The 23,943-nt window shown below is 38.7% G+C and overlaps 1 protein-coding gene across 51 annotated transcripts in view; it reads left to right on the forward strand.

Annotated features, from left to right (window-relative positions):
* Positions 1-23,943, forward strand: part of nrxn1a (neurexin 1a) — a 296,707-nt gene that overhangs the window by 220,523 nt on the left and 52,241 nt on the right. For 47 of the 51 annotated variants that reach the window (NM_001080021.2, XM_073917755.1, XM_073917778.1 and 44 more), the window contains 1 exon segment: positions 16,915-17,096. In NM_001080021.2, coding sequence (NP_001073490.1) covers positions 16,915-17,096 — 182 coding nt within the window. 51 annotated transcript variants of the gene reach the window in all.

Genomic DNA, 23,943 nt, shown 5'->3' on the forward strand with positions numbered 1-23,943 from the left:
TTATTTTTTTTTTTGGCTGTAGTGTATTTCAAACTAATAATGTCAAGTAGATAGAGCCTCCCGCATAGATCTGCAGGAAGATCTATCTTTTTCTTAAATATATATTTTCTATGGTAAAAAAAATAAGTCAGGAGTATGGGGGGTTGGGGGAGCTGTGGTTTTAGAAAACATCCTCAAGCCAGGATTTAAAAGTTGAGTTCTCGAAGTGCAAACATGCCATAACTCTGCCCACGGAGCTTTGTTCTAAGACCAATTAATCAATTCTACCACAAAAACATGGGTCTGAAATAAAACCGCTAGTGAAGCAGTTTCATTGAAAGCAAAATGTCAAACCACTTTAAACTAATTCCGATAAAATCAGATTACATATAATGTTAATAATTTCGTATAATTGTTACTTGAAGCCTTAAAGCTATTGTTGCAATTTACAAGTGGGAAAAGACTGCAACTGAATGAAGCCAGGCGCTATCCGTGGTGCTGAAGTATGACTGTCCTTTCAGTGAAAGAACTTATTCAGCTGCACAATGGCCAAAAAGGGAGGAGTATATCAAGGTTCGACTAGTTTGTGAAGGGAGAGCAAGCCTGCTCTCTCTGAATTCCAGCTGGACTCTCTTCAAGCCACCCCTCTGTCAAGGAGAAACGAAGACAGGAAGAGAGAAAGAACGATTAGGAGGACGAGACACGAGAACCCCCCCTCCAACCCCCCCACCCCTTTTCCACAGCTGCACGCGCCTCCCTGATGATCGAGGGGGAGGGAGAGAGAAAAAGAGGGGGAGGAAAACTCAGCCAAGCCTCACAGTTTTCTGTTTCCCCTTCTCTTCATTCAGAGGGTCTTTTCCTCCAAGCATGCTGCTTTGGAACGCTAGCGCTACAGAGGCACTGTGTGGAGTGTGAGAAGAGGACTTTCTTCACTCTGACATTTCCAGAAACTCTGACCACCCTTTTTTGCACGAGGACCACTTGACCACTCTTGCCCTTTCTTGGTTCTGTCTTCCTGTTCTCCTTTGGTCTGTCTGTTAATGTTTCCTCTGAGAGGCAGTGCAGTCTCAGCCAGCCAGCATCAGCAGCAGCAGCAGAAGCAGCAGCTCTCGTGCTGTGTGTGTGTGTGTGTGTGCGCACGAGAGAGACTGTGTTCGTCGTTTGGGGAGGGGGAGAGGCACTCTGTATTGAGTTAAATGCTGCAGCGGCGATCTCGTCTTGTGTGTGCCACCGCTTCTGGTAGTCCCCCTGCTCCACTCCTGTTCTCTCTACAGGGATAACGAGAGATGCAGCCTTGTGTTCATGGGATACAGCTGGAATTCAGGTGATAGAGTGCTTCGGAAAAGTCTTGGACTGCTGGGAGGTCTATAACGAAGGCTGTTCACTCTTTTCTTCCTCTTCTCCAATACACCACTACCGTTACCTTGCTGGAGTACTGGATCGGATTCTGTGGTTTCTTTCCTTTTTTCTCCTGCAGGATTTTGTGTTTTTCAATGCCATGAAGAGAGGAATGTAACCCCAGGATCATTAACCTTCTAAAGTTAGCTACTTGGTTTTTTTACCATACCTCAAAGAACTCTGTGGAAGTTCCCTTTCCATGTGGATCCGGCACATGCAGTTGTTCTGCTTCTATGTTGGTGATTGGGCTCTTGCATGGTCAGGATCCAAGGCTTGAGAGTGACATGGGCTGCCAGGTGGTTTGAGGACACCCCTCTTTAAAGTCCTTGCACTCCGGTAGCATGCTGCGTCTGTGGCCCGGCGGGGCTCCTGGTGGTCTTGCTTCCATCCTGCTCCGCATCAGCCTGCGCCTAGCTCTCTGGCTGCCACCGCTGACTTTGGGGTCAGCTCTGGCAGAGGGGCCTGGGGAGCTGTACGTCCCTCAACATATGCCTCATCACCTCGTGCCTGCCGCCAGATCCCACGCCCCCCTGCGGGCAGGACATGGTGCGTAGCTTATTCGACAGCCACATTCACCCTCTCACCGCTTTGCCATTCAGTAACCTTTCAGTCTTAGAGCTTCTGTTTTGTGTGTGTTGCAATTTTGGCATAAGAAACGATATCATGCTCTTGTAATCTCCCAGTAATTGGCTGAGGTCTGAGAGTGTACTTGTGCAATTATGTGGTCAGGATGCAAATGCGATCTTTAAGAGGTGTTTGTGAACATTATGCAGATGCATTATGCAGAGTACAAATTTTGAGAGCATAATATTGGCTGCACCACAATCACTTAGCGACCAGCGATTCAGCCTCCCATTACGCTGACTATGCTCAAATACATGCGCCTTTGTTTTATTTCTAGGGGCCATCGAGCGGGGTTGTGTTTATATAAGCACCAGGGCCACATCCTTAACCTCTTACATTCGAAAGGCCACATCCGTGCATGCCGACTCGAGCTGACCTTTGACATGATGAAATTATATTCAAATTACGCTGTGGCCACCGTACCATGTTATGTGTCCGCATATGGATTTAATGCAGCGAACCAGCTAAATTGAATAAATTAGATTTAGAAGGGACAGTGGACAGGGTTTTGTACGACTATTAGACCCCAGGGCCATCCTAGTGAACGAACACCCCCACCCCCACCTCCTTTACAACTCTATTACTTCTACATTGCCGTTGAATCCCACCGGCCACCACTCCTGAGACCGATATACAGTATAAATTGAACACCTTCTGCTTTATTGCACCAGATTTTTTCCCCCCAGTTTGTGTTCTAATGTCACGTTGCGGCTGGTTGTTTAAAACTATCAGGACAATTTCCACGCTGTGTGTGCATAGGGGCTTGAGCTGTCAGTATGTGATCCACTGCACTTATATAACGAGACCTGGCTGCCTCTCAGCATTATCCTCACAGATTATGCTTTGATAAAAAAAATACACTATTGAATAGAGGCAGGAGGAAGAGAGCGGAAGCTTGTGAAGTGAGACGAGTCATTTATCATCCTTTCTGAAAGGCTCTTAGTTTTTCTTCTCTACCTCCTTGCCTCTGTCCCTATCACTCTTTCCTTCTGTCTTTGTCATTTTCTATTTTTTTTTTGCGTACATCTGTGTGTTTATGTGTGTGTGACACAGCTGGCATCTCTAATGGCAGGGTGTGCTGAGATCACAGAGCCCCGCTGCTCGTATGCGTTCCCCCAGGCTGCAAGGCAGCGCATCAGGGTCCATTGCTTCTGCCTCTACCCCCCTCCCGGCCAAGCTAATCTAAACCTCTCAAAACCTCCGGCCCTCTTTTGCCGGAGAATATTTGGTGACATTGTTCGCAGCTGAGCATAATTCTCAAGCTCTGATAATAATAAACTAAAACTGAAGCTGCTTCCAGCTATGTGTCTGCTTCGCTATTTACAGCACCAGCGGACACCTTCTCAGCCAAACTGCAAATCGGTCCAGCCCTACCTGCTTCCAGCACTGTTTTAGTATGCCGCGACGAGGAGTTAAAGAACAGCACGGGTTCTGTTGTTGCAGCAAAATTACCATTTAAAAACCATTAACAGTAGGTTATGTGGAGTGCAGAAATGTGTGTACGCCCTTGTCTGTGTTCACCAGCAAATGTACCCTCTCTCCCACCAAAATGAGAACAAGGGCTGGGCGATTAATCAAAATCAGATCCAATCTCGATTTGAAACGTTGCGATTTAGCTAATCACAAGAGCCTGCTTTATAAAATGTGTATTGTTTAATTTTCCTCACCCATAGCAAATACGTGCATGCCGTCTGTGTGTGACAGTTTTACTAGCCAATTGAGTGAGCACACTTTCGTTCTGCCCAATCAGAATTGCACAACCAAACTATGCGTAACGCCCACAAAAAACTGGATGCTCCGGTCCAAAGACATGAGCTGTAGGTGAATTGGATAAGCTAAATTGACCTTAGTGTATGTGTGTGAATGGGTGTGTATGGGTTTCCCAGTGCTGGGTTGCAGCTGGAAGGGCATCGGCTGTGTAAAACATATGCTGGGTAAGTTGCTGGTTCAAACCACTGTGGCAACCCCAGATTAATAAAGGGACTAAGCGGACAAGAAAATGAATGAATGAATAGGACATTGATAATATGGGAATATTTTAGTTTTAGAGTCACAAATAAAAGTTTAATCTTTTGGTAACTTCATGTGTATTTTGGGTGCATTCACGGCTCGCGATGCAGATATGTTTGTCGTCTGTAATGAATGACCAATTTAAATTTTACATTTCATTTTGATAGGACAGTTATATATATATATATATATATATATATATATATATATATATATATATATATATATATATATATATGCATTAGTTGCAGAATTTTAAATCAGATTAATTATTTAAATGCTTCTTATTGGATATTACGTCATTCAATGCAACTAAACGCATGACTTTACGGAGAGCTTACGACCTACTAACTCCCGATAGCTAGCTCTCTGCAACTTTCACATTGTTGCCCACTGAAGCTAAGCAGGGCTGTGCCCAGTCAGTACCTGCATGGGAGACCACATGGGAAAGCTAGGTTGCTGCCAGAAGTGGTTATAGTGAGGCTGCAGGGGGCAAACAACGCCCCATTATAGTGAAGGGGACCATATACTGCTCAGTGAGTGCTTTCTTTTGGATGAGAGAAACCAAGGTCCTGACTCTCTGAGGTTGTTAAAAATCCCTGGATGTCCTTCAAAAAGAGTAGGGGTTTAACCCCGGCATCCTGCACGATCAAACACAAGAAAATGTGGAAACCTGATGTACAGTAATTGATGCACTCAGACATTCTTCCCCAGAGTATATGCAGTCAAAGCTGGCCAAATTCCCTCTATCGGCCCTTACCCATCATGTCCTCCTGATCATCCCCATTCACCGAATTGGCTGTATCACTCTCTCCACTCCACCAATAGCTGGTGTATGGTGACCGCACTAGCACCGTTGTCCTGTGGCTGCCGCCGCATCATCCAAGTGGATGCTGCACACTGGTGGTGGTGTGGAGAGACCCCGATCATGATTGTGAAGGGCTTTAAGTGTATGGCCTTACACAATAAATGCGCTATATAAAATCGCACATTACATTACATGTTGAAGGGGTAGTTTAAATTGCTATGAAAATACTACAATTTAATAATAGGAATAATAATTATTATTCTGTCCCAATCAATTGTTGCCAACCAAAAGCAAGAACAGCAGAAAGCAGATTAGGTATCTTCAGTGACTTTACTCTCAGTATCATTCTTTTTTGGTAAAATAATAATACAATTGATTAGGACAGAATGATAATCATAATTATCCTAATAAGCATATACTGTAAATCTTAATAACCATATGAGAAAAATCTATCAAATGAGGCCATTTGAATCAAATATTAGCAAAATGATCATATTTACACCACCAGCATAACATGTAAGCCATGGTGATGTGTTTGTACAGCACAATAGAGGTGGTATAAAGCTAATTATAATCAAATGACCCTTGGATGTTTTCAAAAATAGAGCTTTAGTAAAGATAGAGCACTTAGGAACATACATTGCAACATTTAAATTGGTCCCAGAGATAATCTGCATGTGCGTTACTTTCGACCACACGCTGAGAGAAACCGAAAGTAACCTGAACATATAGTACAGTACTTTAAATGGCCAGTAGGTGGGGGGGTCAAAACAACAAGTGGCTATATACAACTGCTCAACAATGTTAGTAATTCAAAATTATATATTTTGGGGGGGCAAATCTCATTATATTTTTGACGTTAGTTGCGGCCAGCAGTTTGAAACCCCTGCTCTGGAGAAAAATGAGTGATTAATTTAAGTTAAAATCTTTTCAGTTTCTTTTTTAACTAACACACTGCATTTTAGCAGTGAGAAGCTATGATACAGATTATTGAGCTGAAGAGTGACTACAAAATTTTATCTCAAATCAAATTGAAATCGCAATATCTGTCATAAAAATCACAATTATATATTTTCCTCAAAACGCACAGCTATACTGAGAATTGAAAATAAAATCGGAAAGCAAGGCAAATTATCAGAAGTTACCATAGACTGTCACACAGTGTTTCAAAAGTCAAACCCATCGCCTGCTTTTCCCCCTTCTGATTTTGCTGCAGTCTTGCACTTTTATCTCCCCTTCCCTCTACGGTTGCACTGACAAATACAACAGAAGCTACATTTAGATAGTTACACTGTATAACTCTGTATTCTCTCACACCTCCAGAAAAACGGATCCTATATAACTGGCAGTGTAAAATCGAACAGCGTAGGATAAACATCACTCCCCCTCGTTGTTTAAAATACATTAGTGTGCGAGTATACTTTTCTGCATGTGTTTCCGAAGGCTAGTAATCAGCATGTGCGCTGCTGTAGTATGCTGCCTCTGTTTCTTTTCCCTCCATCTTTGCAAATGGAGTTGGAGTAAGTGAGCTCATAGGGCTGAGTAATCTTCCTCTATCTATCGCTTCATCTTTTTTTGCGCTCCTTTATGTCAGAGCTATGGTTTGAGAGGCCCGAATTGCTGTAATGAGAGGATGGCTTGGATTTACTGGTGAATAGTGATGTGCCTGGTTAAATACGATACTCTGGGAGGCAGAGAATTCAAAGCGTATAGGCTGCCCTGAAAATAGAGAGAATTAAAAGAGGCAAAGGGACGAGCAGAGTGGTCAAAGACTGCATGCACTTGACAGCGATATTCCACTGAGAACAATACAGCATCTCTACCAGCAAACGCACTGAGACAGTGAGTGACTGCACAGGGCTGCAAGCTGCACTCTATAGTGTGTGTGTGTGTGTGTGTGTGTGTGTGTGCGTGTGTGTGAAAGTTTATATGAGAAAGACCTATCATCCCCTTGATAGTGTGGAGGTGATTGATTCTTTAAATGCTATACACTCTCCCAAGAGAATCTGGAGAAAGAGAGAGGGAGAGATAGAAGGAACAATAGCTGTGGTGTGTAATCTAAACCCAGTCAAGCCAAACCTCCAGAGAGATTTCTCATTATGTCACTGTAGCTCACACATGGGGCTCAGGGAGGCTTAGACTGGACGTACTGACACGCACACACACACACACCTGCAGAGATTATTACACATGCTTCCTTCTAATAAAAGAGCTATATATGAATTCATCGCTCAAAGTCGACACAGCACTTTCTTTCCTGTTTTTCCTTTCATTTCTTTTCAATCTTCTTGCCTTTCTTCCATGTTGTTTCCTTCTCATTTTACTATATTTTCCTTTCTTTCTTCCTGCTTTTTCTTTCCTTTTTCTTTTAATTTAACCTAATCTTTCACCTCTTTCCTTTCTTTCTTTTTCTCATTCATTTTTATTTCCTCTTGGATTTCTGTTCTTCCTTCTTCCCTCATTCTATCTTCTTTTTTTCCTACTCACCAATTCCTTCCTTTTTCTCCTGTTACTTCATTTAATTTGTCCATATCCACTTTTGTTTTACTTTCCTTTCTAACATTCTGCTTATCATTAATATTTATCCCTCTCTTTTCAGATTTTACTTTACCCCTCATCATTCATTTTAACCCTCTTTTTCAATTTCATTTTCCCCTCAATTTTTCTTTCTTTTACTTCATTTTCCTTCTACGTCCCTTTCTTCTTTCTTTTCTCTGTTCTTTCTTTACTCACAGTTTTTTTCCTTTTCTTATCTCCCCTTCTGTTTATTTGCATTTGTTCATCTAGTTGTCCCTCCTTCATAGATCTGTTTCTTTTCTTTTCTTTTTCATATAATAGATTGTTTTTTCTCTTTTCACGATTCATCTTTTTGCCTCTTTCCTATCTATATTTCTAAAATATCATTAATCCATTAATTCATACATTTTCCGACGGCTTAGTCCCTTTATTCATCAGGGGTCGCCACAGCACAATGAACCACCAATTATCCAGCATATGTTTTAGACAGCGGATGCCCTTCCAGCTGCAACTCAGCACTGGGAAACACCCATACACTCTCACATTCACTTTATTCAATTCACTTATAGCGCATGTGTTTGCATATTCTCCCCGCGAACTCAAGTCCCAGCCAGGACTTGAACCAGCAACCTTCTTGCTGTTGGGCAACAGTGCTAACCACTGAGCCATCCTGTTGCCACATCATTTATTCATTCTTTCTTTCTTTCTTTCTTTCTTTCTTTCTTTCTTTTTATCAATTATTTATTTCTTTTATTCTTTCTTTCTGTTATTCTTCCTTTAAGTTTTTCTTTCTTTCTTTCTTTCTTTCTTTCTTTCTTTCTTTCTTTCTTTCTTTCCTAAATACTCCTTTCTTACTTTAACTTTTTTCCTGCAGTATTTTATTACCCAGTCTTTGATTTTTCTCCCCATTGTTTCCTCTTCTTGCAAACACAGAATGCAAATCAAACACACACACACACACACACACACACTCACACCGATCGACACATATACAAGCTGAGGAGAGGGTACACGCTCACACACCCCTCAGCCTTAGCCTCATCGTCTCCTAAACCCCCTGGAGGTGCTCAGGAACCGAAAGCTCGTTATAAAAACACAAAGCAAATCAAAACAACTTCCACTAAAGTGCCACAGCAGACAGGCTTTAAGCCAGCACAGCACTGACCGCTCATTCCCAGCTCAGCCCTAATTGGCCCTGGAAAGGTCAGCAGGAGAAATACCAGAGCTCTACCACGACCACAAACCCCAGCGCTCGCTGCCTTTTTCACTCTTCACTGGGCTCTTTTCACGTATGAACTGCTCTTGGGTTGTTGTTTTTTCAGTTCCAGCCATGGCTCATTGTATTGACTGCTTCTGTGAAGCAGCATAGAATCGGCTCCTGCGAGTATCCTCAAAAGTAAATTGTTCTGTTGTAATGTGCTGTATAATGCGTCGCTCTCCAGATTTGTAGAAAATTCAGTTTGCGCCAAGCTGTTGTCCTTGAATTACATTGCACTAAACATGAAATAAATCAGAAGACTTTACATTTCGCAATGGGTTTTATTGTTTTATTAGTTCTGATTCCTCCAACCCCCTCAGGTCTGACAATAAAAGCTGAAGAGAGTATTAAAGAAAGGAAGGAAAATGTTTTGACAGTGCCAATGATGCATGTAAAAATCAAACCCATGAGGCGTGCAGGAACTGAACAGCATTAGAGCTGTCCATGTAGACTCTTGACTGCGTCCCGAGGCTGACACCCACCCACCCATCCACCGCAGAGCCTAAACTCCCCCATCCAGAGACAGAGTTTCTGTCAGTCAGCCGGAGGATTCCTTCACGGGCAGACAATAAAACCATGCAGTATGCAAGACCCGTCATAAACATGACGTCTCGTTTTGAAACCTGCAACTTATGTCAGTTCCTGGGAAGGGAGAGAGGGAGAAAGCGCAGTCAGATTTATGAACGCTGTTCTCTTGCTGTTTCAGCTGATGATAACGTCCGATATCAAACACGCACGTACATATATCCAAACGCACACATTCATCCGCACGCTCTTAGGTTGGCCAGTGTTCCGCTCGAGCTGTTGCCTGTAATTACCCAGTTGGTGTGGAGCTCTGTGGTGTCAGTCTGGTAATTGGAGCTGCAGTAATTCACTTTTTAATTGCCTGTTTATTATTGCAGAAGCCTCGGTTTTGTAGTTCAGCTCGCACTGAATGTTTAATAAACAAATACAATGTCACAGACTCATATTTCACGTAAACATTATAATTGCTTCACATAAAAAACCATCAACACACTCACTCGCACTCTCGCCCACACACACACAGACACACACACACACACACACATACCTATTCTTCTCAGCATAATGGAACCAAAAAAAAAAAAAAAAAACACTGTCCATAATTTGCCAGGTGGATGAGCTAACAAAACACAAAGAAAGCAATATGCTGCATACCTGTTAAACACAAAGTGGGGGGGGGGGGGGGTTAAAAATATGAGACCACAGTAATAACAAAATATTTACCATTTCAATCAAAATCATAACGTTTATTACCAAATAAATAGTAAACTAATGTATTAGGGGTGCACGATATTGCAAAAAAAATCAAATATTGCGATATTTTGTTATTCTGCTATATTTATTTCAATATAAACATAATTATCCCTTTAACTGCCCACCAAGAAAAACAAATTTTGGATTGCATTTCTTATCTCCTAATGCCGCTACTTAACACACTCAATGGATTTTTTTAAAAACATCTCATTTCTAATATACAAACTTCTACCAAATAATTGATATGTCGGTTTATGGTAAAAGTTTCAGAATTAGTACATATACTAAAAAATCTAAAAATATGAAGTGTAAAGCCAATTTATAAAAAACATTTGAATACTAAATCATCTTAATTTTTTTGAAGTATGCCATAAAATATTTCAGATTCTTCTCAATCTTACGAGGTGACTTAAATAGCTCAATTTGGAAAGAACTCTTAAACATGGCTGAAACAACTCTGAAATTGTACTTTGCTGTTGCTTGCTACTAGATTGAGTGTCACTGGCAATACTTTCAGTTGACTTTTTAGCAAGACACTCATCACTCAATTGTGCTCACTCAATTGGCTAGTAAGTCTGCAGTCACGCATTTGCTCTGAGCAGGAGAAATTAAATAATACAATTATATTTTTTATAGAGCAACCTCTTGCGATTTAGGTAATCGCAACATTTCAAAATGCGATTTCGATTAAACGCACAGCCCTACTCTGCATTGACTACACAAATCTTTCTGAACTGCGACACCAGCTCAACTAGAATCCTATCTCAACATATCCTGTGATGTGACTATTGCAGATGTGCACATTGCGATATCAATGCTAAATCGATATATTGTGTAGCCCTAACATGTATTGTCTTTTAGAATGCCTTTTGCAAGGAAAAAATATGTAAAGAGTGTTGTTTGGTTCGTTTTATTATTATTAATATTTTAAATAGTGTCATTTAGAAGAATAGTCTTAGGCTTTTGGCCCCCACTGTAACATTTAATCTTAAGTTACTTGCAATGCTTTTGAATCTTCTAAAGGTTACAGTACGGCACGTCATATTGATTTTGGTACTTTGAAGTGTTACTTTTAGATTTTGTATACTTCTCTATGTGGGGTCTTCGCTTTGCCTTCTGTTTATTTTGACAGCATTTTCATAGCAGTGGGGTGCATGTGTGTTTGCGTGCATGCGTACTTGCGTATACACACTAGATGTGCGTAACTGTACTGTAGTGTATGTGCTCGTGTTTGCCCACAGGGTGAATGACTCCAACCCTGCAGAGTTTGACTGATGTTCCTCATTCTAGCATGCAAGTAGGAGGTGGGCAACCCAATACAATGCGACGTAATTTTAGACCAAACTGCCAGGCCCCTCACAATGTGTTTGTTCTCAGGAAAGAGGCATCTAGGGATATGAAGCAGAATAGAGTGGGAGCTCAATTCATTCCCCATTCTGAGACACAAACACAATGTTTTGTGTTTCAGAAACGTTTATTGATGGAAAGTCAGCTTAGCACAGCTTATAAATATTGTGTTTTCAGCAGTATGATTTGCTGCCTCTAAGCCCCCAAGACAATGACGGTATTGGATGTCATTGATTTTACATTTAAGCATGGATCCGAAAAATCAGGTGATGAAATATGAATTGTTCCAGCTTCATAACTTTTTCTTACCCTTGAAATTATAGATTGTAGAGGTGACGGGTTCAGGAAATTTCTCAAGACTAATTTGCACCTATTATGCCTTAATGTTTTTCAGTGCATATGGGTTGACAAATAGGTAATTACATTTTTTAAAAACATTTTAAGAACATTTTAAGAACATTTGAAGAACAATATATGTTTATGTAGTTTGAAGTAGTTTGGATTTTTAAGAAAATATAAGAGGTAACTAACTTATCAATTTCAGTTTTTTGTTTACATTTGTTTACTGAACTGTACTTTAAATGTCATGTGACAGCAAAAAATGTGAAAAATATATTTTAATATACAAATAGCATGAGAGCAATGTATCATCATTGTTGACTACTTATTTTAATTTATATATTTAGAATATTATTAACTATATCTGCTATTCATTTTAAATGAATTATGAATATATTTATATATTTTTCTCCATGACCTGTTGAACTTGAACAAACTATTATAAATTGATTCCAAAAAAGTGAAATATGTAAACAAATTCAGAGACAAAAACTTAAACGCTACTTGCCATGGGCTTAACGGTGGGCTTCAGTCATATTATCTTGAATAATTGAAGTTTTCAATGGAATTGCTAATATAAAATTAGCATATAGTGTCACACCACACTGTAAAAAAAATTACTCGTCAAACTTTTTAGTGACTGGTTACATCTAAATTTTTCGATTGCCTGTTTTTTTTTTTTTTTCAATTGTAGCAACAGCCTATTAACATTGGCCCAATGAGACATAATGTGTTGTGCCAATTGAAAAAAACCAAAAGGTGTGCTCAATCCAATGTCCAGTCCAATGTTATTGGACCAATTAAATATTTTAAATTGTTGTGGCAAACTTTTTGGTTTCTTTTGTAATATTTTTTCTTTTTTGGAGATGAAATGTGTGTATTCCATACAAAATATAAAGCTGGTCGCAATCGAAGTGGTGCGCTTGCAGCATTCCTTTAACTAGATTCCCATGGAAAGTGTGAGTGCATAGCACCGCTCATGCACCACAATCCTAATATTGAAACTAACAAACTTGCGCCTGCAAAGAAGCAGCATGTGAACGGCCCTTAGTTAATAGCCCCAGCCATAGTTAGAGTGTGCATAGGTATTAGTTAATCGAGTCTGCGTAGGTATTAGTCACTGAGTACAAATTTGGAACTTCAAACTAGCGCACCATTGGCGTAAATTTCTTTAGGTGAAACTTTTAGTGTTGGGAAACACCCACACTCTGTCACATCATTCACACACAAACTAGAGCCAATTTGATTTTGTCCAGTTCACTTATTCACAAAGTCAGGGAGAACATAAAAACATCACACACTATATATATATATATATATATATATATATATATATATATATATATATATATATATATATATATATATATATATATATATATATATATATTGTATATAATATTCACCCTTTTGTCTTTTTCAACTTGTGTAAGGCCTAATAAATTCTGACAGAATTATCATATTTAGGCAAACTTTCCCTTTAAGCAAAACAATCTTTTAGTTGATATATAAAAGAGAGTGAAATCCTTGTGGAGCCTTCAAAACCCTGGCTAAAGAAGAAGCTGGTACGTAATTTAATTTCTCCAGCACATAAAGGAGATTACAGCTATGATGGGATTCCAGAGGGCCAGGTAATATCTATCTCATTAGAACAGCTCTCCCAAGTATTCACATGCAGCTTTTCTATGGGGCAGCAGTGGACCCTCTCTTCTTTGCTTGTTCTTGCTGATTGACCTTAGAAGGGCGCTGGAGTGGAAAGGGCCGCACGCTTGTTAGGTATCGAGGGTCTTCTTTAAAACCCAGACCCCGGTGCCCACCCAGCCGAGATGATGGAACATATTTAAGGGGCTAATGGTCTGGCTTGCACAAAGAGCCTGCCTCATTTAACAGCATCAGAAAATAGACTTCAGAGAAGAGGTTTAACCCCGTTAGAGGGAGGGCAGCAAGCTCCTTAACCACGTCTGGGATGGGAGTGAAAAGTCAGGCTGAGGGAGATAAGAAAAGAAAGAAAGAGAGAAAAGAGGGTGTCTTGGAGAAGCTCCCAAGTAGTTGGGATAAGAGGCAAATAAACTAGCGCAAAATCCTGCTGATATTCTCTGCATTTCGCCATTTCATTGATGGAGAATGTGGAGAGATGACTGGACCTTTTTGAGAGAAAAAGAAGAACGGGTTCAAAGCCAGATTGCTCACTTTTGCACCATTTTTTGTGTCACTATCCCGTGTGTAAGGACTGCGTTGTTGTGTTTGATTTTGATTTCTAGATTGGGGGCGTGCGTTCAGCGCACCTGATGAAGGTCAGCGCCCTTATTTAAACCCGGGCAGAGAGCTTGTCAGGGCCGCTGTCCATTCACTCGGCAGTTGGCCAGAGCTGCACTCCAATTTGGACATTATGCTTTGCTTCGCATCCATACATTATCACTGACAACATTTACCGTATCCATACACTTGCATTCCACACTGATTGAACATACTGATACTGATATTTTGATTATATAATTAAAATTGAGTTAAATTTTTATTTATTTTTTTTTAAATACTTTTTGATTATACTTCTCCTTGTCTGCTCCCTTACTATGTTATATCCCTGAGCCAGGTGTAACACCGTGTATCCATTTATCTAGCTGGTATTTAAACAATACTCTCTGCAGTAGTTGGGGTATATGTCTCTCGTAGCCCTTTGCAGTCTCTTTCTTCTGCCAAAAAACAATCATTTGAGCTCAAATCAATAATTAATGTTCATTTATTTACTTGCTTGGCAAGTGGCCAAGTAAAGGATAGTGTTCAGCCAACCCTTCTTTCTTTTGTAAAATTCTTTTTGTAAAATTCCCTCCTTGGAAGTCTTGATCACACTTTTATTCCTAATAGAAATAATTCACACAACATTGTTATTCAGTGACTCTGATAACATTCAGAATCTGTAAAAAAAAATGCTGTGTGTCCATGGGGTGTCAAGTATTAACAGTTGATAAATCAATTCTGAGAAAATTAAGGCCCTTAAAAGGCCCTTAGTTGCGTTTTTACGAGGTCTTAATTTTTGTTCAAGAGTTGTCCAAAGTGTTTGATTCCAAAAAAAAGCATAAATATATTTATTTTTTCTCCTAATATTGACAATGGCATGCTCAATCTACGCAATTGGTTCAGGCTGGGAAAAGCTCCTCCGTCCGAGTGATGTCACGTAATTTGCAACAAACAAGAAAAGTTGATGTGACGCTCTCTACATGTAGCAAAACCATATAGCAAAACACTCGGCAAAATAGAAAAATTTAAGTTTGAGTACTCCTGGTTGGAGAAAGATGAGTTTAAACAGTGGCTGAAGCCTGTTGCTGAAAACAACCGCATAATTTATTCTTTCAAGCTTTGTTTCTTCAGAGCTTATCTGAGTTCTGTTGCATGGTTGTGCTCCATTGATTTATTTTAACTACATCTGTTTATTAAGTTAAAGGTTTGATACTGACTAGAACTTGAAGTGGCGAGGAGGTCTTCAAATATTCTGAGAAGGTCTTTAAAAAGTCTTAAAAAGCTATTGAATTACTTTTAGGATTCCTGCATATACCGTGATAAAATATATGGTAACACTTTATTTGAATTATATTTTGAATATTTTTTTTGTAGTGTTTTATTTAATAATACTATGAAAGTCAGTGGCAAAATAGTCAAAATAAGGTGGACAATTACTCAATTTGTTTTTGTTGCTCACAAAGAAACTTGTTAGAGCATTAGGATGAGCAGCTCTTGACAGAATTTTCATTTATGGGTGAAGTGTCCCTCTAAATGAGTGTATCAGTCAGTTGTCAACTTGCATTTTTAAAAGTTGATTGCGCTGATTTTAGCTTTCAGTGCACTGTGCAATGCCCATTTGTGCCCGTAAATCTCTGCACAGCTTTACGCTTCCCTTCCCGGCAAATCCATTCACTCACCCACAGCTGCGAATTGCCGTCATACTGAGCGACAGATATGAGGCAGGCAGCCGTAGCGCTTCGCACAAAACAGATTTCAACAGAGCCGAAATCTCATCCGTTTGCTCTCCCTATCCGCTTCACATCCATGATGGCCTGTGCGCATATGTGTGTGTGAAGTTCAACCATCTGAGCCCCGCTAATGAGCACAACTCATTTCCCTGTGTTTCCAACAGGCCCGTCAAGGGAGTAGCGTCAGTTTGCGCGTGAATCCGGGTGCACTCGTGAACATTTGTGTACCCGTGTAAGCGAATGCGCCTGCCCCGGGGGTGTTGTTTTCGGAGGGGGTCAGGCTGATCGCTGACACGGTGTGAAACATCTCATTGAGATGCGGTCAAGGGGGCCGGCGAGAGCCCGCTGGTGAAAAATCACACAGAGCGCAGCTAATGAGCACGACTCTGCAAATAGTGAAACGTGCCAGGAAATAACCCAGCCCTTCTGAAACCGCTCTCAGCACTTTAACTCGGGCCCTCTCGCTCTTTTGAGAGCTCCGGCCTCCTCTGGGTTTTTCCCCCCGTGCTGCTCCGTCGCCCGTCTTATCTGCATCTGGAGCTCAGAAGCACAGCAGTCACGCTCCGTGGAGAGCAGAGTGTTGAAGTGCGTCTCGCATCTCCCGAGGCTGTTATCTTCAAGTTGATGAGCTCTTTGCTCTGCGAACATTACCCCGACTGCACCTGCCACAATCGAAGCGTTTTTGCCCGTTTTGCTATTGAAGTCACGCCTGATCAAAAGAGCTAGCGCAGTCCACCAGTTAATGAGATCAACTCCATTAGTGGCGATTCTCCCTCTATCTCTCGACGCAAAAACTACAGCAGTTTCACTGAGAAACCTTCCTGCAGGCGTTGAATCACAGTGACCCCGCTCACAGTAAGCTACCTGCTTCTGACACTGTAATTAGCTCCATCAGGCATTAGCATGCGTCTCGCTGAGCAGGAATAGCTGTCTGGTCTTTGCCGTGTTTGCCCACCTTTGGTGGAATAAATGCATGCAGAAGTAGGCGCTGGGCTGGGGGCCGTGAGGCTGGATTGATTGTCCGGTGTGTCGGCGGGCGTAGAGAGCGGCTGTAATCAGCTCAATCAGCCCTGGGCTCGGATGGGGGGGGCTGTGTGCGTTGAGTGCTTGTTGCAAGAGCGACTCTGTTTAGCCCATGCTTCAGCAGACACAGGTGCTCCTGGTGACATCAGCGTAGCGAGGGTCACATAAGGGCTATAATTTAGCCAATCAGGGAGCAGCAGGGGCCGTCTGGCACTCTGATGGGTTCATCAAGATACTCCCGCGCTATGTGTAATGGAGCAAAGCTGTTCATATGCAGACTCACACGAGAAATGGAAATACTTTTCCCACTTACTTTGATGTTCTTATACTTAATATTCTGCTTCTCTCTCTTTCTCCTTTTGCAGCGGGAACCACATACATATTCGGACGTGATGGAGGGCTTATTGTGTACACATGGCCACCCAACGACAGACCGAGCACACGAGCTGACCGACTGGCTGTCGGTTTTAGTACCCAGCAGAAGGATGCAGTGCTGGTTAGGGTGGACAGCTCTTCTGGCCTGGGAGACTACCTTCAGCTTCAGATTGTGAGTCTTACACAAACAAACACACTTTTACAGTTTTGTTGAGAAATCTGAGCCCAAATGCATGTATTAAGAGTTGATTTAGCATTTAGTGCCAACTTTTGGTTTGATGCAATCCTTTTTGTTTTGTTTTGGAGCAAGTGTCTTCATCTCTTAAAGTTTGAATGAATCATTTGTCACACTTATTGTGTAAAGTTGATACATGCATTTACAGTGTATTTGTGGTTAAAATATATGTTCATAATTACTGCTGTTATTTTTCTGGAAACATGTTTAGTTACGCTGTTGGTCCTACACATTAAAAAAGCAATTATTTATTTTAATTAAAAAATGATTAAGCCCATTAAGTCTCAAAAGCGCCAAGTTGTCTTTATGTGAAAGACAGAGTAAGTAAGGTAAAAAAAACAAAAAAAATTCCAAAATCAAACCAAAAGTGCTCAGGGGTTGCTTAAATAATGTGTCGGTGCACTTTGGGTATGGAATTCATCAGAATAAACAGCAAAATGCTGTCTAAGGCACTTGGAAAATGTGGAAAAAATATGAAAGTCTTTATTTACATGGCTATTCCTTAAAAAAGGCACAGTTTTAAGGAATAGTCGTGTCAGTAAAGGGTCTTTAATATTTTTTCCACATTTTTCGACTGACTTTTGCTGCTTAAACCTATTGTAACATGGAAGTGTCAAGTTGACATTACTACATTTTTATAATGATGCACATTATTTAATCATTTTAAGGCAATGGGTTTACTCTTTTTTTTTTTTAAGTAAAGTCTTCTAATCACTTTTTACAGTGTACACCTTACTCTTAAATCACCCTTAAGGATGAATTTACTCTCAAAAATAATCGCGTTAAAATTGCACATTTTTTTTTGGCATTCTTGCATGAAACTTCACACAAGTTTTAAATGTCAGTGAAAGTAAGCAGTATATCAGCATATTGGGTCTGTGATGTTAAATTTAGGATGTAGTGACGTACAGAATACCCAGAAGAAATTTCAGTATTACAGTCAGTGAGTTTGAGGGCAGTTTAGTGTATTAACAATTAATGTTATTTGATATACATGTATACTGTATACTAGTTAGTCTTTTCTGTAAAGTGGGACCCTTTAATGCAGTATGAACAAGCCACATGAAGTTTCTGTCCAACAAGAAAGAATGACTTACCATCTGTACAAAAAAAGGTCGCAAGTGATGAACAAAATTGGGTGTACACGTTCCACACTAACCCATTACGTTTTTGAAAAAGGTACTGTAGTAACGTAACGAAATACATTTTAAATTTGTGTAATTTGATTACAGTTACTAAAGTCAGTGTAATTGCATTACTTGCGTTACAAATACAGTTTTTGAAAGAAAGAAAATGCTTCCTTTAAATCAGGTTTTCTGCTGCAACGTCAGTTAATAAGCATGCACTTTTAAATTGCTGGAGAATGCCAGCTGAAACGGTTTCTGTCAAGAGTAGCTGCTTTGTCAAGTGACAATAAAGACATTACTTTGATTTCATTGAGCGTAAAAACAAAAATATTGCTGTGAAATGTAGTCTAAAGAACTTTCGACTGCTTTTAACTCCACCAGCAACTTGTTCAGCACTTGAGTAGAAAACATTCTATGACAATACTCATCACCAAGGAGGACATTAGCGCAAACTCAGCCTAAACGGGCTAAATTCAATTTTTGTGCAGGATCAGGAGTGAAGGTACTTCCTGAATGTGAAGAGAAGCTTATGGGGCCGTTCACATATCACGTTTTTTTTTTTACGCGTGCTTATTGGGAGTGCATATTTAGCATGCTTGCATTTCCGAGGCGCTCACAGTTGAAAACCGTGAGTCACTTGACCGATCAGCTTCATACTTTGTAAACTAACTACACATTTAGTTCGACTAATTACCTCCGACAAACACAGAACTGCAGTGCTTTTGCATACTATGGATGTCAATAATTAAAAGTATCCAGTTTTCTTCTAAATATCTTCATTGTGTAAAAAAAAAAAAAAAAAAAAAAGGATTGGAAAAAGTGAATAAGAGTATTTTAAGTTTTCAAGTAAGTAAATTTTAAGTCTTTAAGTATTTTGAATATGTCAAGCTGCTGTGATTAACCCTTTGTAAGTTTTTGTGGATATTAAATTATTGAAAGAGCTGCAGTTTATTTTGTATTTTTATAGGTTCATTTTATAAGTAAAGTAATTAGTAATCTGATTACTTTTTTACAAAAGTAATTAGTAATATAATAAGATCCAGTAGTAATCAGTCATTTTTAATCTATTACTTTTTTAAAGTAACTTACCCAACACTGGTGTACTAATTTTGGCAAAGCAAAAATTTAGATTTTTTTTTCCAACTTTTAAACTATTTCTCAGGTTTAAATCGACTTTTGGACTCAACTGTTTGAACTTGCTCAAACCTACACAGATTCTCCTGAGAATTCCTGCTGTTCATTCATTCTCGCGCAAACCCCAGAGCAGAAATTCACGGAGAATCACGCTCCCGAAGAGCCCTGTGAATGATCATTAGGGTAATCATGGTGTTCTACGCCTCCTCCAACACTCAAAGTGCTGGTCTGTTTTAGAAAGTTCCAGCGCCTCAGACCGCCCTCATGAATAAAATCTGTATAATGTTCAGAATAGAAGCCGCTACCAACGCTTGCTCAGAGGATGCTATTTGATAGAACCCGCATTTCCTATGACATGCTGTGCTGGAGGAGTGGGAGGTGGAGGAGGTGGAGGCAAGGGGGACGGGGAAGTGTTTGGCACTGAGCTTCGAAGAGTTGTGTATGTTTTTTATTTATTTATTTTTTGTTCGTTCTTATTTTTTAACACCCACTCCTGCTGTAATCACAAACTTGATTCCCAGAAGAATCAGCGAGCTCTCAGGGGTGGCATCATGGCGTGACTGTTGCACGACTGCCTCAGCAAATGCGTTCTATGCACGGTGAGGTAATGATTTCTCCAGCTGAGCCCTGAGTTTACGATGCATGCTGGTGTCTATACATGACTTAAGCCTCAGTGCTGCAATGCATCGACATATTTAACACTTTCATTTATAGGGGAAAGTCCACCTACATATAAAGTATTATAAGATTACAGTATTTACTCACCCGTATGTCAATTCCAAATATGTATGTTTGTTTTTTTTCATGAAACATTCATAATATAATTAAAGGAAATGAGGACCTAATAACATCATACTGTAAATATAATTTTCTGTAATTATATGTAATCAACCTTGTCCCGTTTTTCTGAATTTATGAGCATATTTCTGTCCTGTCAACTGAATGTTTGGACATATTCTTCTAGTTTTTTGTCAATAAAAACATATTTTCATTTCAGTAAATTGTTACATACAGTGCTTAGTATAATTGAGTACACCCCATTTGAAAATGAATATTTTTATTAATTTCTCAGTGAATATAAGCAATGTATTTTGGTCAATTTATTCAAAACAGATTTATTAAACAGATGTATTTATTAAAATAATGTTTTAGTTACCGGACATACTTAGAAATTGAAAGATAATACAATTAAATTCCAGCAAAATATTGCAAAATATAACAACCTACAAATATATATATATATATATATATATATATATATATATATATATATATATATATATATATATATATATATATATAAAATAATTAGTATTTAAAAAATGTTCTATAACATATAAGTTTGGGTGTACTAGGTGGACCGTTATCGAAAGTTATTTTGCTAGGTTAGCTGCAGATTTGGCTTCAGTACTGACTAATCAAATGCATATACATAAATATCATATTGTATAGCTTTCTATACAATATTAAGAATATTAATTTAAAATATATAGTTTTGTGAGGGGTGTACTTATTGGATTTAATCAATAAGCAAGGTAAGCAGCCACTTAGGGCCTCAGAAAATCTGAGAGCCCCCAAATAAATACCTTGAATTATACCTGTAAATTATATATAACATTACTTTCTATTGTATTTGGTATATTCAGGGTCTAAAAATTTTGATTTGTACAAATGTGTCTCCCACCCTCAATCATGGACCAGTCCAACAGTCAAATCAGTTAAAGATTTAGTTTTTGAAAAACAAAACAGTTGATTTATTATTTTTAGCTGCGAATTAATTTTAAGAAAACAAATCCTTTCAAAAGTTTTACAAGATGTTACAAGATGCTTTACTTGTTATTATTTTGCAATAAGATAAAATGTAGAAAAGGAGAACGAGAAGAAAAAACTGCAAAATAAATAAAAAATACATTAAGATACAAAAGGTGCATTTTAGAACTTTTGGGCCCCATGCCTGGAATTGCTTTAGGACCCCCAAATCACTAAATCCGCCGCTGGGTGTACTTATGCACTGTAGTTACATAATCATGAATTGTTTTGTCTAAAAACAAACAATTTTAAGCATAAATAAAGGAAATGTTAACTCGTATGCATTTATTTATTTTTATTTTTTTGCTTCATCTAGTTTTTTTTTATATAATATATAGACTACATGTCATAGAAATGAACACACTCCCCATATACTGTAACAGTGAAAATGTTTTATGCAATTCCAAAAATGTAATTATGATGATAATAATAATAATAATAATAATAATAATAATAACAGCGACTTACTAGAACAAAATGTATTGTTTTGTCTCTCTTTTTTTTGACAGATTAAATTCAGGGTTTCTGCAGGTTTCATTAAGTCAAATTTAAGACTTAGAGACACTTTTAAGACAATTATGAATGAAATTTTAGACTTGCACATGAGGGCTTAACAATAATGATTATTTTTTAATGGTCTGGTTGTTGTTTTTTCTTGCCATAAAATCAAATGTAACTATTCTTTAGCGACACACTTTAGATGTCAAAACAAAAAACTAGTATACACTATTTTCAACATAATATTACTTTTCTTTTTTTTTCTTGTCATTTTTAATGACAGGTTTAACATTGTTAAAGTATATTTGTTGTGAAGGCAATTATATAAATAATTAAAAATATATATTTGTTGGCTTTTGGTCTAAATTGAGTATAACTTTACTTCAAGCTAATGCATTTCTGTTATAAAACCTTAAGTTTCATGCCTATTTATAAATATTATTTATACTACCCTTTACTTCTGTAAATAGTTTTTGGATGAATGGAAGATAAAGTAAAGCGATATTTTGCTTTGTTATTATCATGAGGAATTGTGTAATTGTTTTTAGTTTTCTTTGCCTGATTTTATTAAGATGGATTGTTGGTGATTGAATGGATGTCAGCCTAATTGGGTAGATTTACTTGGACAGAGGAAAATTAAAACCTGTTTAAAATTATTTAAGACATTAAACACAATATTTCAGTAAATTTAAGACTTTTTAAGGCCTAAAATTTTGTTTTTGAAATGTAAGACTTTTTAAGACCCCGTGGATATCCTGAAATTAATTTATTACGGTTTGTCATCTCGTTGTTTACACTAAGTCATCAGTGGTTGTCAAAGAACATTTTTCATCAAAGATTTCATTAACAACATCAGCCCTATCAGAATGTGCACACAGCAAACAAAAACATCACGTTTAAATATAATTGTAGCAATTTTTTATATGTTTGTGATTTTTTTTTGAAGCTTAAAAGCTCAAGACTTAATTTTTTAAGTACCCGTAAAAATGTGGCCACACATATTTTCAGAAATTCTGCTTTTGTGTTTCATGTAGGAAATTACATCAGGTTTAGAACAATATGGGGGTCAGAAAATTACAGAAGGCATCTAACTCTTGAATAAAAGACTTTCTCTTTACCAGAAGCTGAAGCAGCAACAGTAGGTTGAGTTCGATAAGCTTGTGCGTACATATGAACCCCTGTGCCCTATATAAATATGCAGCACCGGTTTGTGAATTCAGTATGTGTTATCGATCAGCAAAATCGCAGAAGCTCAAAGTACAAGCACTGATATCAGATGCCCAGTAGACTTATGGTTATGATTTACCACCTCATGTACTCGGAACATCGTGTTCCCCGCATCTCGCTTCAGATATTCGCCTGAGAATTCAAGGCGGTTGATGTCTTCAGAAAAATGCATCTTAAAATGAACTTGCCCGAGTTGCACAAGACGTGTAGCACTTTACATAATGCCTGTAATTAAGATTATCACAGATTATATATTTTCATATATTGGCATGACAATTAATCAGGCATGCATGACTGATATATGGCTTTTTGGCATAGGGATGGTAGGGAATGTTTATGAGCAAATTAAAGGCCCTTAATGTCTTGATGCGATTAGCGGTGGATATCTAGGCTAATTCTAATGTGTGACTGGTGGAGTCTCTGCAGTGCTATGTCTGCCATTTTTGATGCTTGTTGGATGGATGACTGCTAAGCCAGCATAAAAGGTATTTACGAAATGAATCAGCGCTGTGTAGGAGGCTAAATTAGCTGTACCTTCATCGCTAACCATCATTAAAGCAGATGAATTCAATACATATATCCCGTACCATTTTTACCCCATAATTAGCAAGGGTAAAAAAAAAAAGACTATCCGTTTCTGTTAATTATATTTAGGCCCCAACAAGATTAAGTATGCGAATATTGACATTAACGGCGAGACGTTCGATGATGTAACGGAATGTTTGGCTAAACCTTTCTGTAGGCTGGGAGGATATCATTATCCAGAGACTGCCTTTCTGAAAGTGAATTAACTTAGGATCATTGACCATGTTAACGAGCGCCCCTTGATGTCCTGATTTTTCAAACAGACAGTGGCGTTCCTCCCCCTGCTCCCCGTTTCTGCTTATGACCCTAAACACTTGTGACAGAGTTCATTTAAATCTCATCATATCACCATCACCGGGGATTATCATTAGTCATCGTTCACCCCAAATCATTGAGCCACTTGC

This window comes from Danio rerio, chromosome 12, assembly GCF_049306965.1.
Source record: "Danio rerio strain Tuebingen ecotype United States chromosome 12, GRCz12tu, whole genome shotgun sequence".
In the NCBI taxonomy this organism is placed as follows: domain Eukaryota; kingdom Metazoa; phylum Chordata; class Actinopteri; order Cypriniformes; family Danionidae; genus Danio; species Danio rerio.